This window comes from Syngnathoides biaculeatus, chromosome 9 (assembly GCF_019802595.1).
Source record: "Syngnathoides biaculeatus isolate LvHL_M chromosome 9, ASM1980259v1, whole genome shotgun sequence".
Lineage (NCBI taxonomy): Eukaryota > Metazoa > Chordata > Actinopteri > Syngnathiformes > Syngnathidae > Syngnathoides > Syngnathoides biaculeatus.
The window spans coordinates 32,021,731-32,039,249 of record NC_084648.1 but is presented as its reverse complement, the minus strand read 5'-3'; the positions used below and the strand labels follow the sequence as shown (position 1 = coordinate 32,039,249).

The window sequence follows — 17,519 nt, the reverse complement described above, 5'->3', positions numbered from 1 at the left end:
TTTGTTACCTAACAATGCAAAATATTGCGGGTGCAATTTAGGATCTTACCAGCTAAAAGGAGTAAATGATTCTTTTGAATTTGAATCTGTGAGCACATCAACATCTGATGAGGTTTGGGATACTGGACCGCTTCAACAAAATGTAATAGAGGATTCCTTTTCATCGTAACATAAGTACAAACGTTTGTGTGATAGCATAAAGATGCACTCAACATAACATTGTCGTCGTAATACTTTGCGTACTGTATCTATTTATCGATGTTCGCATTTCTTTTTGAGCATGAAGGGAGCTTTGCCAGTGAGATTTGCTGCAATGATTCTTACCTGTTCTTCAGGTGCTGTACGCTCCCCAGACACCGGAACCTGCCGTTGACCATAATGGCCATCCTGGTGCAAAGTGCTTCACACTCCTCCATGCTGTTAAAAGGACCCCAGCAATTTACATTATGTATGGTTGGGCAAATAATTCAAATTACTAAACCTACGTCTTCAGACATGAGCCTAGTTTTTAAGTCTAACCTGTGTGAAGTCAGGACAACAGATCGTCCCTCTTTGATGATGCTTAGTATGGTGTTCCACAGGGCACGCCGTGCCTTCGGGTCCATGCCTGTTGTAGGTTCATCCTGTGAAATAGAATGCAAACACAAGGTATTCAGGTGTTATGAAGGCAATTCATTGAGGAACACTGAGGCCGACTCGTTGTTTTCCTCTTACCAGGAACACAACAGGTGGTCCCCCGATGAGAGCGATGGCAGTAGACAGTTTTCTCATGTTGCCTCCACTGTAGCTACCTGCTGATTTGTCAACATACTTGACCAATCCCAATTTGCGAATGCCCCACTCTGCCACCTAGTGGAAGGAACCAAACATCACCTTTTCCACCCGTGTGTCCAATAGACTATAAATGCACAAACAAAAGCATGTTTTTTTTACAATTGGTACTTTCACAGGAGGAACTGATGCTCCATCAATTTCTGCCAAAATTGAGTTTCGTGGTATGCAAGATGTTTTTGGAGGATGCTAACAACATTTTTTCAATACATGGAATTATGTTTCTAGCCATTACAAACATTGGTATGTTATTTGTCTTTGTCTTTTACTTGATATTTACAAACACTGTCCAAAAGAGCCGGTGTTTTTTGTGGCTGACCGACCTCACACACTTCCTTCTCCGGAACACCTCTGAGAATGGCGTAGAACTCAAGATGCTCTCGTCCCGTCAGCAGGTCATTGATAGCATCAAACTGCGGACAGTAGCCCATGTTCTGATGCACCTCATCTATTTCTGTAGTTACACTGGAATGAGAGGCACACACAACAAGGAAAAAATATGAGTTCTACTTTTGAGCAAAAACAGCACAATGCCATAAAGATTGCATAAACTAGAGCCGTATATAGTACAGGTACTCCTCAGTATGTCCTACCTTTTGCCGGCCAGGTAGGCCTCTCCACTGGTCACCACTGAATCACCTGTCAGCATTTTGAACGTACTGGTTTTTCCTGCGCCATTGACTCCCAGTAAACCAAAACACTGAAAGATAAAGAAGACCACCATTTAACCATTTTACTACCGTTTCATTGCCACTGAAAACCAGATCACGGTTTAACCTCTCAGACTGTACTGAGGTGAGCTCTATGGCCTCATTTGTCTTAAGGCCTGTGTCAAGTCAAGAACAGAAAAGATGAAGAAATGTACTTCCTACCTCGCCGGGGGGAATGCCAACACAGAGCCGGTCCACGGCTGGCTTCTGTTTCCGCTTATATATCTTTGTGAGCTGACGAAGCTCTAAAATGTCCGTCTGTCCTGCTCCACTGAGGATTCTCTGTCGTTCTCTGGCCACGTCTTCATCCTCTTCTCCAATTGGCTTTAAGTGACTGGATGATGACCTGTAAACACCATGGTGAGGTCACACTCACAGAGAAAATAACGTGGTCCAAATTGTTAAATGTTGAAAATGTCATCAAAAACATAATGGAAACCCTTTCATGTACTCACCTGGCCTTGATAAAGAAACGGTACTGGATAAAGACGGTGATGCTGAAGAAGATGACTCCTTCAATGGCCATTGCAAAGAGGTTCTTTCCCACCATGTCCCAGGCCAGGGGGGAACGGAAACGATTTTCCCCTATCGACCCCAAAAAATAAATAATACCAATCCTTGTTAAAACCCACAAGAATGTTTTCACAGTTCATATTAAAAGTGCTCTGGATTAGTCTCCTGGTCCTGCCAGACCACATGGCTGTGCTTACCAAATCTCTCTAAAGCGTCAGCCATTGCTTGATTCTTCACCATGTCGATCAATCCCCGGCCCAGGCAGAAGTGAGGGAAGATGAGGAAAACATTCTTCAGGATGTCATTGATCCCACCAATCTCCTGAAAGGATCCAAACATTCTCTCTCAATCATCATAATTTGTTATCAAAAACATCAATATCAAAACAAGCTATTTGCTATTTATTGAACTGGATCCAAATGAGAAAGGTGATAGTTACATTGCCCCCAAACAGCTCCAGTACAAAGGTGGACACGCTGCCATTTATTCCGATCAGTATGTTGACACTGGTCAGAACCACGTAAGCTGTGCTGGGTATCTTAAAGAAAAATGAGGCTGGGTACATGAGAGGGGTGATCGACCATCTGGAAAACAAGTACAAAAGACATGGTCAAACACTTACTAGCACTGTGCAGCTTATTTATAAAAAGGAAAACTCAACGTATTCAAATATAGGTCCCATTAAAACAAAGATACTCCAACTTACCCGTACAGCAGCAGCAGCAAGGCCAGCACAGGCAGGTTGGTGGAGGAGACGTAAGCATCTTGTTGGAAGCAGATGAAAATGATGATGACCAGTGTGGCGGGGACAATGTAGTTACACTGTAAGCGAAGGACCAAGAAAATAAAAGAGCACTTGAGTAAGATGCAATTAAGCTGCCATTTTGAGCATCACAGACGTGTGGCAAGGAGTGTATTACTTTTCTTTAGCACCCCCCCCCCCCAACAGAATCTCTGGATTTAAGGACATTAAAAACATGTACTTAATGCTGTTAGGGAATTTTAACTGCAATAAGTAGGGAATACTACTTTCTAAGGGCAAAAGATTTACAAATATTACCACAAAGAAGTTAGAAATTTGGAAAGGAATGTCGTACCATGTCCCAGACAAAGTTGGCCAACCAGTAGAGGAAAGGTTGCACTCCGCTGATAAACTGCAAGTGTTTGGCCTTGTTCACCCTCTCTTGGATGAGGAAGACAACAAAGCTGGCAGGCACAAAGGACATGGCGAATATCACGCAGATCGACACCAGCACATCCACCGACGTCGTCATTCTGAGGAAAGATTTAAAGAACGAACAGTACGTGATGAATTTTTCATTTCTCGGTGGATGGTAACACTGTTTTGTTTGTTTTCCTTTTCTTACAGGGCAACTTGTGACAGCTGTTCCTTGGTGAGGTTGAGGGGATGATTATAGGCAGTGATACCAAATTTGGTGGGGTCTTCTCCCGGTGGGAGACTTGCTCGAAGGATGCCATTGTTCATCACATTCAGAAAAGAGCCAATACTGTGCCAGCCCTTGTTGTTGAACCAGATCTGTACAAGTTTCGGACATCATAGCGTTTGTTGTCTCCGTGTATATTTTCAGTCACGCTCATTAATTGTTTTTCACACTGAAAATGTCAGCATGCACGAACCTTGACATTATTCTTGGTGTCTAGTCCTTGAATGAAGTTGGAAAGACTGCATAAGAAACGATCTGCTGCTGATCCCTGGATGGTGGGTGAGGAAGCCAGAGGTCAGGCATGTGACATTGAGGTACTGAGTTTGTCTGAGCTTTTTTTCCTTTGGTAGTGACATTTCCATTCAGTGTTTTAAACCCAATTAAAAAAAAAAAAAACAACAACTACTAAATCTGAAATCTCATACCCTTTCTAGACGGACACGCCGACGCAGTTGAGCAATTGCCTCATCGATCTCATCTCTATCGGCTAGAAGCTGAGAGCTCCTGGCGCCAATTGAGAAGCCACCATATCTGTGCAGAGATCCATTATTTTTATAAAAAGAGACAACCCAGATTCCTGCCCCCAAGAAGGATTGCATATCACTTAATGTACCTAAATTCGTTGACCCAAATCTTGCTCTTCAGGCTGAGTGGTGAGAGGAAAAAAACAAACAAAAAATGAGGTTTATCAAGGACCACTTTGTCATACATCACAGAAAATGAAGTTAAGAGCAAAATAATTTGAGAGCAATAACTGAATGGGTCGCGAGCATCACCTTTTTCCAATTATCTGAGCATAGGTCTTCACCAGATAATCTGAAACATTCCTCCCTGTCAAATTCTGAAGAGTCTCTCTGTCGCTGAGCTTCATCTGAAAACAACACAGAAAAAACAGTTCATTTACACTTGTATTTGATCAGCCAACATAATACATTATCCAGCTTCACTCACTAACCTGTGGAGGTGGGAGGCCGCCTGCACCGGCTGGACAATCAGGCAGCATCCTTTTGCGCCCCTCGCAGCTGCACTCGCACAGAGGTGATGGATTCGCCATGGACCAGTTGCCGTTGTCGAACATGTCCTTCACGCTTTGAGGTACTTGCGGAATCAACCACTCCTCCATGGAGGCACACGGAGTGTCCCTGCAGCATAAGGAGATATATTTACACCCATTCATAATATGGATGATCGATAATTCTACTTTCCTTTTCTACTAATAAATGTTATGTTTGGAAGTTAAATTTATTTTTCTGCTCATAGCTGTGACTCACAAAATGGATTCTCCATTCATGCAGCGTGTTCTCAATCCTGGTTTGTCTGTCAAAGCTTCCAGTAGTTTGCTGGTATGAGGGTCCTCGGGTATGTCATTACTGTAAAGACGTGCAGCATTAGCTACGTTTCATGTGTGTTTGTGTCTTGTGCCGAATGTGCGTGATGACATAAAATCTGTAGCCAAGCAGCATATCAGACAAAGAAATGAAAAAGCAAATACCTGACAAAGGTAAACTGCTCTCCATACATGCTGGGATGGAGAGCCAGGCTGGGGTACTTTCCAAATGGAGGAACAATTAAGCTGAACACCAGTGCAATACATACAAACACAGCTGGGAGGACAATCTAGAAAAGAAAAAAAAAAGTGCAATAATTATTTGTTAAAGCTAAAACGCAATCAGTATGAAGTACTTGTTGCAGTAGGAGCGAGGTGGCCACGTCTGTTTAACAATGTGGACAAAAGTATCGACATATAGCCTCTGAATCAGTGAACTAAACAATCAATGATTGGCCAAAACACTTTAGTTCCCTTAAAATATTGATTCTTCTTCTACTTATCAACACATTTGTGATAATTTCAAATTTGTAGGAAGTATCTGGGAACAGGCAGCACAGTGGAGAGTCTGGTTAGAGCGTTGGCCAAAGAGTTCTGAGGATCTGGGTTCAATCCCAGCCCTGCCTGTGTGGAATTTGCATGTTCTCCCCATGGCTGCGTGGGTTTTCTACATGCACTCCAGTTTCTTCCCACATCCCAAAAGCATGCAACATTAATTGGACACTCTAAATTGCCCCATCAGTGTGATTGTGAGTGCGGCTGTTTGTCTAGATGTGCCCTGCAATGGGCTGGAAGCCAGTTCAGGATGTAACCCTGCTTCCTGCCTGATGACAGCTGGAATTGCCTCCACCACTGCCATGACCTTTGTGAGGATAAGCGGCTCAGAAAATTGATAGATGGCTGTTTGGGAACACCTTCTTCCATCCAAATGTGAATGCAAAAGCGAGAGAACCAACTCGATCTAGTCATCCCAAATACATTTGTGCACATAATCTATGTTAATGAAAAAAAGCATCAGTATACCTGTGCAAAAAAGCCTTTCCTGGAACGCCGAGCATAGAGGAATCTTTTCCAGAGTAGTGCCACAAACTGTTGTCTCTTTAGACTCCAGCCTTTGACTTGGTATGAGCCTTTGCCATCACTACCACTGAGCCAGTCAGTTTCACGGGACTCTTTAAACATAAACCAAACACATGAGCAAACAGGCAAACTTTTATTATTCGTAACAGCACTTTTTTGTCTTTATAGATGGATGATAACAAAGACTTTTGCTGTTATTTGAACTGCTGGATCACCTTCAGAGTCATTGAAATCAAAGTCATCTTCAGTGAAGGGCTTCAAGCAGCTCTGATGGTCTCCAAATGCATGGCGGCGACGTGTCCTCGTTGGCACAACTCCATCTGCAAACATGAGCCATTGAATCGTTTCACGTTCCACTGCCATTGAACATGGTGTTAACCAATTTGTTAATTTAATCATAGAACTCACCGGAAAGTTCCACAGAATCAACTCCACTGTCCTCAGCAACTTTCAAGAAAATCTAAAAAAGAAGACATGATGAAATTATTGGGTGAGGTTCATTAGTAGTCAATCATGACAAATAATTCCACTTCATTCCATATCAAAGCTGAAAGGCTCAACTTAGTTCCCTACCTCCTCCAGGGTGGTGTCTGAGATTCCATAGCTTGATATTCCCAGGTCGCTGAGACGGTCATCAAGCTCATGGAAAAGTTCCACAAAGGCTCCATCTTTAGCTGACTGATAGGGCAGGATATAGGTGAGCTCGTGTCCGAGGTCCTCCACCAGACGAGCCTCTGAGACATGCTTGAAAATCACGTTGGAGATGAGGGAAACGTCTGAAGGTAAGGGTCGTGAAAAAGAGAGGTGCTGGCTTCAGTTCCCAACGAATTATCAATGCACTATTAACAACAACAACAGAGGTGTCTGGGGGTGTTTTACCAATGGTGGTAGTTTCACTTTCTGGTTCACTGCCAAGGCCTCCATCAGAACTGCTCTCAGACACACTATCCTCCTAAGTGAATGCATTTGCAGAGTTAAGTAACGCAAGGCTGAATCATCACAATATTGCGAGCGAGGGAAACGCATGCCCTCCTACCTTCTCAGCTTTCTTGCTGTAGGAGACAGTGCTTGCAGAATTCCTGCAGGAATGAAGTGCCAGGTCATAGTCCCTCTTGACCAAGGTCAGGTAGTAGCCGGTGCCCAGTTGAGTCTTCAGGAAGAGCGAGGACCCAACACAGCACAGCTTGCCGTGGGAGATGATAGCGATGCGATCACCAAGGATGTCAGCCTCATCCATGTGATGCGTGGACAGGATGATGGTGCGGCCTTGAAAGAGAGAGACCCACCTTGATTTATGGTCACAACAACTTTGATGTTGTTGCCCAAGTCCCATTTACGTATGAATGACTACTCCTGAACCAATTTGAAATTCTAATTTGTGCTATTGTGTTTTCATCAGCGTTTATATTCATTTGTGTGCCATGTGTTGATTGTACGGATTGCTCATTAGGTGGAAATTAATCTGCATGAAATCTCCAGTTTACATCTTTAGACGATGTTGTGTATAAGATCATTTGAGCAGGTTATTATTTGATGGGTAAATATATGATTGTAATTGTTAATTTGGTTCCAGAAGAAAGCCTGCACATTTTTTTACTTCAATTTAGTTACATATATTGTAAATCGCAGCTGTTCCCTCGTTAATCTTTTACGTAGCAAATGCATAAACCTTGGCAGAGGGCATATTTTTTTCTCTTTACCTTGTCGGTATTTAAGAAGTAGGTCCCAGATGCCCCTCCGTGCATAGGGGTCAACACCAGCAGTGGGTTCATCCAAGATAACAACCTTTGACCCCCCGACAAAAGCCAAAGCCACTGACAGTTTCCGCTGCATCCCACCTAGATTTAAAAAAAAAATGGTATAATACCATAAAGAGTCGCCTACAGGCAAGCTGATTCAAATGCAACACATGACTTGTTTGCTGTTTAAAATATTGTGAAATGATAAAAAAACTAACTGACCGGAAAGTGTGCTGGTGCGTGACTGTCGCTTATGAGGCAATCCAACATCGTTGACAATTTGTTCCATCTCGGCTTTTACAATTTCCTCTGGCAGTCCTTTCAGGCGAGCATAGAACCAGATGTGCTCTTCCACAGTCAGCCTGCATTTACATTACCCAGACCGCAAATCAATGGCAAAATGTTAGAGAATTTCCAAGAATAGTAAAATGCTTGGCATGCTTGCTAACATACTGTATATACTTAATAAAAACATCCCACGACCACAATGTCTTGTGTATACGTACATGCTGAAAAGCACATTGTGTTGTGGGCAGACACCCAGATTCTGCCTGATGGTGCTAAGCTCTGAGCGAATGTCTTTGCCCAAGATGTAGGCTGTTCCAGAAGTGGGCGGGAACAACCCTGTTAGGATCGACCTGAGCAAAAAATAAATAAATAAATAAATAGATAATAACGCAGTTAGTCAATTGCCTCCTCAAATTGGAATATGTTGTCAATGCAGACAGGATGTGTGTGTGGTGCCTCACATTGTTGTGGTCTTGCCAGCTCCATTGTGACCCAGGAAGGAGGTGATCTGTCCCTCATAGAATCTCAGGGAGAGACCATCCACTGCCAGCTTCTTTCCATGACTGTAGACCTTCACCAGATTCTCAATGTAAACACCTGGATCTATGTGGCTTGGCTCCTCCTCTATGCACACAGCTAGAGACAAAATTAAAACACCATATCAGCCTAGTTTAAAACAAGGTCATATCACTAGACAAAATAAAATGATGAAAATATATTTGTACCATCAGCGTTGCCTTTCTTGGACAGAGGAGTCGAGATGTTCTTGTTCTGTTTCTCACCACACCAGTATGTCTTAGTGAATGGGAAATACCAAGCCCTGGGGATTCCATATTGCCCTGAGATGGAAATATTGAAATTGTCTTGTTGTAAGTTCTCAACCACATTTCTGATTCACTGCATCAGCAGATTTGCATAGAAAGAGTCAAATAGCAATTATGTGGACACTCACCAGGGAACACAGCTTCTATGTACCATGTCATGACTCCATAGAGCACAGCATCAAAGAGCATGAGACAGATGGAGGTGGTCAGGTTATAGCTGTCCTCTTCCAGGGGGCTCGCCAGCAAGTTGGACCACTGGATTCCCACACCTTGCTCCTCAAACAGGGACAAGTATTCACAGCCAAATCCAAAAGCTACAGGAGACAGCAGGCTCTGAGAGGAGGATGGAAAACATGACAGTGTTGAGACGCAGAGAACACAGTTTCACTAACAGGATGCAGTGGAGCATTATCACACTCAATCCACACACCACAACAAGTTTAGCTCCATATCCAACGTAGTCTTGCCAGGCAACACACAGCACGTAGGGCAGGTAGAGGGTAAAATAGAAGATTCCACCACAGGCAGCTGCCAAGTTGGCACGTGAGAACAATGTGCTGATAAGGAAGCACTGCATTATGGTTACCACGCCGAAGGAGCTCAGGAAAAGGAAGACCACCCCTGAGTCGCTGTAAGGCAGCAAGTTGCCGGTCTGACAGGAGGGAGGGACAAAAATTGAAGACAATGAAAATATTGTGGACACAAGCAAACAGACATTTTTACATTTTTTGTTTGATGATTTTAAAAAAATGATTAGAAATACTAGCTATTTGAGTAGTTTCTGGATTTCTTTTGGGCGTGGGAGGGTTGTTTGTTTGTCCTAACCTTCAACAACATGACCAATAATCCGGCACTGATCAGCAATGGAACCAAACTGCTGATGAACCAGCTGAGCCACAAGATGCCGTTGTTCAGTCCCATGATCCTCATGGTCTCTTTGAGCCGGGCCTCCTTCTCATAGACCACTCCCTTGATGATGATGGCCACTGAGTACATCCATGCCAACGTCATGAAAAGAGGCATCGATCGACTCATCACCCGCAGGAATCTAAAGAAAGTGAAAACCAGAACTGAAGAAATCAGACTTCCGCACAATTTTTTTACACTGTGGCGTCACCTACATGTCGTCCACATAGCAGGGGTAAGGCATCTGCTGAATGTAGATGCCAGTCTTTTCCTTGGTGCCCGACACAGCTCGGATGATTCCCTGTTCAATCACATCCTGCAGGTAGGAGAATCCACCCCAGATGTACCGCAAGTCCTCAAAAGGGTCTGCCCTAGGACCGGGGTCCCAGTAACTGCAAAAGACAAAATTCAATAAGCTCTTTTTATATCTTGAAGAGCATGATCACTTGTTACTGAAGAATATGAATTCATAATAAAAATGATTAAAAAAAAACGTCTCTCTTACCCATCCTTGATCTTGTTGGTCCTTTCAACGTTATCAATGTCCATGCGGATTTTGTAATTGACATTGGGAGGCAAGTCAGAGCTGTTGCTCTGGGTGATGTCAGGGAACACAATCCCTGCCCAGAACTTCTGGTTGTCAAGGAGACCCATGGATTTGTTGACCAATCGCTCTTCATTTGCTACTGGCTCCAGTTTGTCCAGGTTCACACACTGATTGGGGAAGTGTGAAGGGTGAGTTACGGCAAATGAGGCGCATTTTCGAAGAAAGTTAATATGACCCAAAAGAACCCAGTACTGAATGACACTTGTGACGCTACTTGGTCATAAAAGTGTGCTAAACACACATGGACTTTGAATGCGCTGTACATTACCAAAGTACCAGCTGAGCCTCTTAATTGATTTAACCTGAATTGCACCATGTGATTGAGAGGCCACCGAGTTCAAAATCTGATGAGAAGGCAGGATGGCCATAACAGACCTTTGTTTATTTATTTATATTACAAACTATTTGGCCTTGACATAATTTTTGTAAGGAATTATAGGAAGTATTTGAGCTCCTTAGGAGTTGGATCCCATCTAGTGGGTCAGCATGTCAGAATACTTTTTACAGTTGTGCTTGACATTGTGTTCTACTTTTTAGATATGGATCCAATAAAAGAGGTGGATGGAAAGATGGAAACGATGTGGATTTGTACACCTGACCCATTCAATCTTTAGATTTCTGTATCATGAATCTAAGGAGCCCAAACACCAATCAAGATTTTACTACATGTGATGTAATCAGAGTGGAGAAAGTCACACGGATGTTAGCTCACATTAACCGCCGAACTAAAGGAATAATTTCATCCCTGACGAAGATAAATAAGAAAGACAGAAGGCCCATTCAAATGGGAAAGAACACTGCTTAATGTTTGTCCAGAACATTATGTGGTGGATCTTAAGCTAAGGCTTGGCATGCTGACCCACTGAGCATCGGCTGAGACAGTAACTCACTCTGCAGGCTCGTAAATCAATTCACATATTATTGCACCAAGAACTTCAAAACAATGTTCACGAGATGACCTAAATAGCCAATTAGGAGTTGGTTTGTTCCCATCTTGAGTTTCTCATTGGATATTAACCTAAATGTAAGCTACTATATAACAATTGATTTGTAAAGTCAAGAAAAATGGTTTATCTGTGCTTTGGCTAGCTACAGTACATCATCACTGCGTATATTTGCAGACTGAGCTAGTTCAATTATAACTCTTAGTATTATACTGTATTTTCTAAAGATGTTTGAATCATACTGACCTCCATGAAGCGGGTGATGGTCTGTATGGCCTGGTCGGTTTCATTGAAGACATCCCTCCAAGTGTATGCTGACCCTGGTGCTCTTGGGTCATCTGAAGATTTGGAAAGGAAGTTCGACACATCGGACACTCGCCACTCGGTCCCACCGAGTTGGCCGTTCAAGAAAGTGGCACTGGCGTTATTTTGGAGTAGCGTCTGCAAAAATAAATAAATAGATAAAATATCGACTATAGATTGCCTTTTGCTTATATTGTCAAGAAGAAAATGTTTTTTTTGTCATCCTTCGTTTTATTTGCAAGTTAGATGTCAACAAACAGTCTGCATCCATTATGGATGACGTTTGACCATTTTGCATTTTACATAGACACGGGACCATGTAATTGAATTTAAAATCTGAGTTCTTATTAAAATACAAATAAAGCACTACTATGAAACTCTATAGGTACTGTATACACATGATATTATAATTACACATTGTCATAAGACAAAAATAAAACATTTAAATGAGTTATAAGTTTGATCCATTTTATAATTTATAGCTTTCATGTGGATTTGAATGCATACATTGAATGAAGAAATCTTTTTGTGCAGAATATGTACATTGTTTCCTTGTTTTCAAATGTCGTTTAAATGTTGACCACAAGGTGGCAATGCTGCAGTGTAATCTTGTAAAACCAAAAAGCAACCATTTTGTCAGTATGTCATCTGAAAATTTTTTAAGGGGACTTCCAGTGAGTTGCATTAACAATGTATCCAATAGGTCATGTAGTATGTACTCTATCTTGACAATGTGATGTTAAATCCTCTCTCATTTAATAGTGTTTTGAGAAGATTTTTATCGACCATTATGGATTTTCAGAGGTGCTGCCATTTTCTCGAGTCACATGACCTACGTGGGCGGATGTGACGTGTTACGTGCCGTTCCAAATGCTCGATTACATAGGACCCCATTGATGCCCAGTGCTGATTTATCGTATTTAACCTCATCTGATGAAGAAATAGCAGTATCGGTTGATCGGGAAGACGGAGGAATACTTCCATACAGATTTGAACCTGTAGCTGTAAATAATGTTGAATATTCGGATGGTTCTTTGAGCGGAGTGAAGCGGAGTCGCTCGGACGGGGAGCGAGCTCCGGGGCTCGCCGGGGAACTCGCTCCGCCAAGCGGCGGAGCCGTGGGATCACTCCCCAGCGAGGAGCGAGCTCCGGAGCTCCCCGCAGCTCGGTGGAGCTCAGCTCACGGCTCCGCCACTCAACAGCATTATTTACAGCCCCAGGTTCAAATCTGTATGGAAGTATTCCTCTGTCTTCCCAATCAACCGATACTGCTATTTCTTCATCAGATGAGGATAAATTCAAGAAATCAGCAGTGGGCATAATTGTTTCCCATGTAATTGAGCGTTTGGAACAGCATGTAACACGTCACATCTGCGTACGTAGCTCACGTGACTCGCAAAAATTCGTAATTGTCAATAAAAATCTTCTCAAAACACTATTAAATGAGAAAGGATTTAACATCACATTGTCAAGATAGAGTAAATATTACATGACCTATTGGATACATTGTTAATGTAAACCACCAGAATTCTCCTTTAAATAAAAAATTTGAAGATATCTGGTTGACGAGAAAAAGTTCTTTCCCAATTCATCTGCCTTTGATCACATGAAAGGATCGCTGCAAATCAAGTGGAATAGTCAATAGCGTACCAGTTTTGCAATGGTGTACCAGTTTTACAATGGCTATGCTGTGAGAACTAGTGAGAAAGCAAAGTGTGAAATTGGTTGAGATGTTTGCGTCTCATATTGACCCAGAAAGTGAACCAGACCCATGTTCTGTTTCTCAACCTTCGTTTCACCACACAGCCTGAGAACAATCTTGGTTGGGGGGAGTTGTTTTTTATAGTCCAGTTGCATAATGAGTTCATTGCATAGGATGATGGAGGATGATGCCGACAAGGGGTTTTGTTATTGAGTTGATGCAAGTACCGAACGATATTGATCACAAGTGAGAGGAACAATATATTCTGAATTTTTTTTCTGTCAGTGGAATGCACTCACCCTGACCAAGTCCATTTCTTCACTGTTCTCCATGAAGTTCCACACTTTGGGCTTCATCTCGTCCCACATGCCACCAAGGTCCCTCAAGAGGCCGAGCTCCTGGAAGGTCTTGTTTACCTGGAACGGATCATCCCATTTATTAGCAGTCATTCAGTAAGGATGGATTTCAAGCAAGGTAAGTGTCTCTTTTACCTCATGGATTATCCTCTGAGTGGCCGGAGTATCTGGAGTGTACAGGATCTTTCCCACGAGCAGAGGTTTCAGTGCTCTCCAGATCATCCTGGAAATGGGGCTCGACTCCAATCTCCGCATCATGGTGTTGCAATAAGGAGCTTGACGAACAAGCGACAAAACATTTTCAACGAATGACCCTCATCCCAAACAGGATTTTAAGAAGAGCGAGCAACCTTCGACACTTACTGGATGTGTTGTCATAGGTGGAGAGAGGCTCACTGTCGCTGCTGTTGCCATGGTTGCCAAAGAGCGCTTTGTAGTTGTTATCCTCGTACCAATTGAGAGACTTGATTTTGAGGCCGCCTCCCTCTGGGTGGCCACAGACAATACGGGACACAGCCTGGTACATCTGATTCGGAGAGCCCGTGGCATTGGCGTTGAGATAAAGGATCTCCTTGCGCATATCTTTCCAACTCTTCATGCTGGCAAGCTGGAAGGAGACACGCACACCATATTAGCATAAACAACGAGCGGATGAGTTTGGGATGAAAGAACTCGTGAGACCTGACCTTGACCCCATTTAATACATTTGGGACAGACTAGATTAGAGAATGTGACCCTTGAGGCCCTTCTTCAGGTCAGGGATCACCCCTTGTGCAATGGTCATGAGCCCAAAATCTTTTCTTCATATAGTGTATAATATGTTAATGAGTTAGGTAATACAAATATACTAGACACTCATACAGTGTATATTACGGTATGTTCAGAAATATCCAGCTAAAAAAAATTTCACTGAGGAAATATTAGAACATAATGTATAATATCTAAGGGAAGATGATGAACGATAGTCCCCTTTCTATTAACAGCAAAAATCTTGAAAGGTATCAAAAAGACCCTCCAGGGAGAAAGCAAAAAAAAGTGTAAATATTTGATCATCAAATACCTTGAAGGCAGAGTTTCCTATCAACAGAATCTCATGTTCACTGACAAATCACCTCCCATGAAGAAAACAAAGTCACCAGAGGTCTGTCTGAAAATCTCATCCGTGCTTGTGGTTGCTCACCTCTCATCTGCTGCGACGCCATGAAAATCACGTCAGTTAACCACACGTGTACGCTATCGAGTGTCATAACAGGCTGGCGGTAAGACTGAGCGTCTGTAAGTGTGGTTTAACATTACTGATGGTAATGAGAGGTTCTATGGATGGTATTCCAGACAGGCACTCCACGTGGTGGAGACACTCAGTAGTCAGACAGACGATGATAATTCTCCAATCTTATCTGCGCTTTGATAACGTGCTAAGGTTATTGTGACACATAAAGCTTGAATGGCTTGTGTCCCCTCACACTGTTAATACTTAGAATTGAACCTGAGTCGTTGCAGGACACAAGACCTGTGGTTCTCCAACTTTTGACATCAGTAACACTGAAGGAAAAAAAAAAAAAAAAAAAACTTTCCTAGCCTTCCTAGCACCATCGTTACCAACATAGGAATACTGTAGCTAAGTACAGTCGTCTCACAGACTTCATTCCTAAATGTATACTTAATACTACCTGAAGCTACTGTAACGTATTGCAGAGTTTGAACATCAACACTGCACTATACTGTAGAACTGAATAAAATTAAAGATTAAGGCAATATAACATTATGTAGTTTGAACATTTAAGTCAGTGTTTCTTCACGTACCACGAAAGGGAGCCCGCACACCATCACTGGTACTCGTACCACACTTTGAGAATTGCTAGACTATTCCACTAATATTATAAGTAGTGCCTACTTTAGAGGGAAATATACTTGTAGATATAGAACTCTGTTACTTCAACTGCAAAAGTTCTAGTTACTTGCCAGGTATAATTGCACTCAGAGAATCATGTAAATACATATGACATCATGCATTATCTGGACTTTAATGTGCTTTACTATTGGTGGGTTTTGTTTTCTTGTTGCTGTTTTTGTTATGCCATTCTTCCTATTTATTGGGATTTTTCTGTTCTATACTTTGTTGAAAACGTGGGAAAAAATGACACACCAACTCAAAAATGTGACGTTTGTCTTAGTGTCCTTTGGGTAGTATTTTACGAGGTGACTAGGCACACATTGGTGTTGTTACAGGTTGAGAAACGAGTCGCCACAAGTTCTGAACTAATTGGATGATGTCAACTCGTAACAGGGAAGGAATGACAGTTTGGGGGTGTTGGATCTTTGCGCAACAAAGGAAGATGGAGAAAGAGGGTGAAGCCTTTGTGTCCGCAAGTTTGAATTAGAGGTTACTTGTGTTCATGATGTAAAACTAGCGCTCTATGGAAACCAAATCGGTACCAGAAAAACACAAGAGCAAATCTACAAGGGAAAAAAAACAAAAACAAAACAGCAAATTATCGGAGAAGTAGGATAAATGAATGAACAGAGAGGGAAGACGCAGGAGGAGGGGTTACTCTCGGTCATTCTCATAATAGGCAAACGTCTGCAGGCTCCACAAGTACTCTACTATTATACTGACAAATGTCATTTGGCATGCACACACACGCTCATGTACACACAAACACTGTTCTGACATTCACGGTGGTTTCAGTTTAAAAAAAAATAAATACTGCATTATTCAAACTACATACATCTGTTTGCATTTCCCAAGTCAGCTCTCCTCACTGCAGTAGTTGTTTAATTTACTGCATGTATTTATTTTTCTGCCTTGGCTGTTTGTACGCAACACATTCGACATGAGGAACCTTTGTCAAAAACGTTTACTGTATGTGCGCATATGTGGAACACAAGGGAGCAGTTTGTTCTGAATGTAGTATCTTTTAGTCTTTATTTTCAGCCACGTCAAAACATCTCAATGTCTTCAAGAGTTAGGTGCAAAACGATGTGCGTGTGTGCAACATGTTTTCTTGGATGCCTATCTCGGTGTTTGAGTAGGTATTTGTGTTGAGTAGATTGTGGATGCACGTCACTGAGTGGCTCATCTATGCCACACAGAGACCCAGCACATTGCTGGGGCAAAATAGGTGGAAGGATCTCCAGAGGCAGTCATTGACACAAACTTTTTATAAGACTGAATAAATGTCATTTTCCCAGAGAGACAATGACCATGTTAGCGTGGCTGACCGGGCGAGTCACACACATACTAAATGCACAAACAGCTCAGCAGCCTGTTATGTCCCACAGTAACCTCATCTGAGCAGTCTGTCTGAGGTTACTCCAGTTCATTTTCATCAAGTCAGAATCACCTCGCTATAAGTTACTTTTATTTCCAATGAGCCAGCTCTTTAATGAACAACCAAATACACCAACTAAATTTCGAAAGAAATTTTGTCAGGTTAGCTATAAAACTCCACTATACTATAGGTACACATTATCAACAATTTTTCAAAAAAGGAGCATATTGTTCAATAGTATAAAATGAATCTATATGCTCCAATTGTCATTTTTTATTTTCATTGCTGCTAACTAACAAAACGCAATTCCTTTGTTATGATAAGTAAGTAAAATTTTCAGGTATCTGTACGATGCTCTGCGATTCTGTGATCCAGCACCCCCATGACCCTTGTGAGGATAAGTGATACAGAAAATGGATGGCTGGATAGAAGCACGATGCTCGAGTATGAATTTCTCTGACACCATTTTGATTTAATGAAGTTGTTATCATTAGCTAGTTTAGCTTTTTTTCTTCTCATTTTATAATACAAAGCTACATTAACATTTTTTATCTTCTTAAACATAAAAGTCGAGCTAACATCTGGTTTTGAAAAACATGCAATATAATAATATAAAGTATATAATGGAGGGCAAGTTTTTGTTTGCAGATTGTAAATAAATTAACTTTATTT

The 17,519-nt window shown here is 42.0% G+C and overlaps 1 protein-coding gene across 1 annotated transcript in view; it reads right to left on the bottom strand.

Annotated features, from left to right (window-relative positions):
• Positions 1-17,519, bottom strand: part of LOC133505721 (phospholipid-transporting ATPase ABCA1-like) — a 33,765-nt gene that overhangs the window by 2,371 nt on the left and 13,875 nt on the right. Inside the window, exons 9-47 of the mRNA XM_061829110.1 lie at positions 13,939-14,182; positions 13,711-13,850; positions 13,519-13,635; positions 11,461-11,655; positions 10,169-10,377; positions 9,879-10,055; positions 9,583-9,805; positions 9,188-9,409; positions 8,886-9,090; positions 8,659-8,772; positions 8,395-8,569; positions 8,152-8,283; positions 7,868-8,007; positions 7,607-7,744; positions 6,943-7,172; positions 6,786-6,858; positions 6,480-6,682; positions 6,315-6,366; positions 6,122-6,226; positions 5,850-5,998; positions 4,992-5,116; positions 4,771-4,869; positions 4,455-4,641; positions 4,276-4,370; positions 4,113-4,145; positions 3,925-4,030; positions 3,693-3,767; positions 3,422-3,591; positions 3,152-3,329; positions 2,761-2,876; positions 2,494-2,638; positions 2,252-2,375; positions 1,997-2,126; positions 1,704-1,887; positions 1,425-1,531; positions 1,155-1,296; positions 715-849; positions 520-623; positions 325-417 (exon numbers count right to left, since the gene is read on the bottom strand). Coding sequence (XP_061685094.1) covers positions 325-417; positions 520-623; positions 715-849; positions 1,155-1,296; positions 1,425-1,531; positions 1,704-1,887; positions 1,997-2,126; positions 2,252-2,375; positions 2,494-2,638; positions 2,761-2,876; positions 3,152-3,329; positions 3,422-3,591; positions 3,693-3,767; positions 3,925-4,030; positions 4,113-4,145; positions 4,276-4,370; positions 4,455-4,641; positions 4,771-4,869; positions 4,992-5,116; positions 5,850-5,998; positions 6,122-6,226; positions 6,315-6,366; positions 6,480-6,682; positions 6,786-6,858; positions 6,943-7,172; positions 7,607-7,744; positions 7,868-8,007; positions 8,152-8,283; positions 8,395-8,569; positions 8,659-8,772; positions 8,886-9,090; positions 9,188-9,409; positions 9,583-9,805; positions 9,879-10,055; positions 10,169-10,377; positions 11,461-11,655; positions 13,519-13,635; positions 13,711-13,850; positions 13,939-14,182 — 5,591 coding nt within the window. The remainder of the gene's footprint in view (positions 1-324; positions 418-519; positions 624-714; positions 850-1,154; positions 1,297-1,424; positions 1,532-1,703; positions 1,888-1,996; positions 2,127-2,251; positions 2,376-2,493; positions 2,639-2,760; positions 2,877-3,151; positions 3,330-3,421; positions 3,592-3,692; positions 3,768-3,924; positions 4,031-4,112; positions 4,146-4,275; positions 4,371-4,454; positions 4,642-4,770; positions 4,870-4,991; positions 5,117-5,849; positions 5,999-6,121; positions 6,227-6,314; positions 6,367-6,479; positions 6,683-6,785; positions 6,859-6,942; positions 7,173-7,606; positions 7,745-7,867; positions 8,008-8,151; positions 8,284-8,394; positions 8,570-8,658; positions 8,773-8,885; positions 9,091-9,187; positions 9,410-9,582; positions 9,806-9,878; positions 10,056-10,168; positions 10,378-11,460; positions 11,656-13,518; positions 13,636-13,710; positions 13,851-13,938; positions 14,183-17,519) is intronic.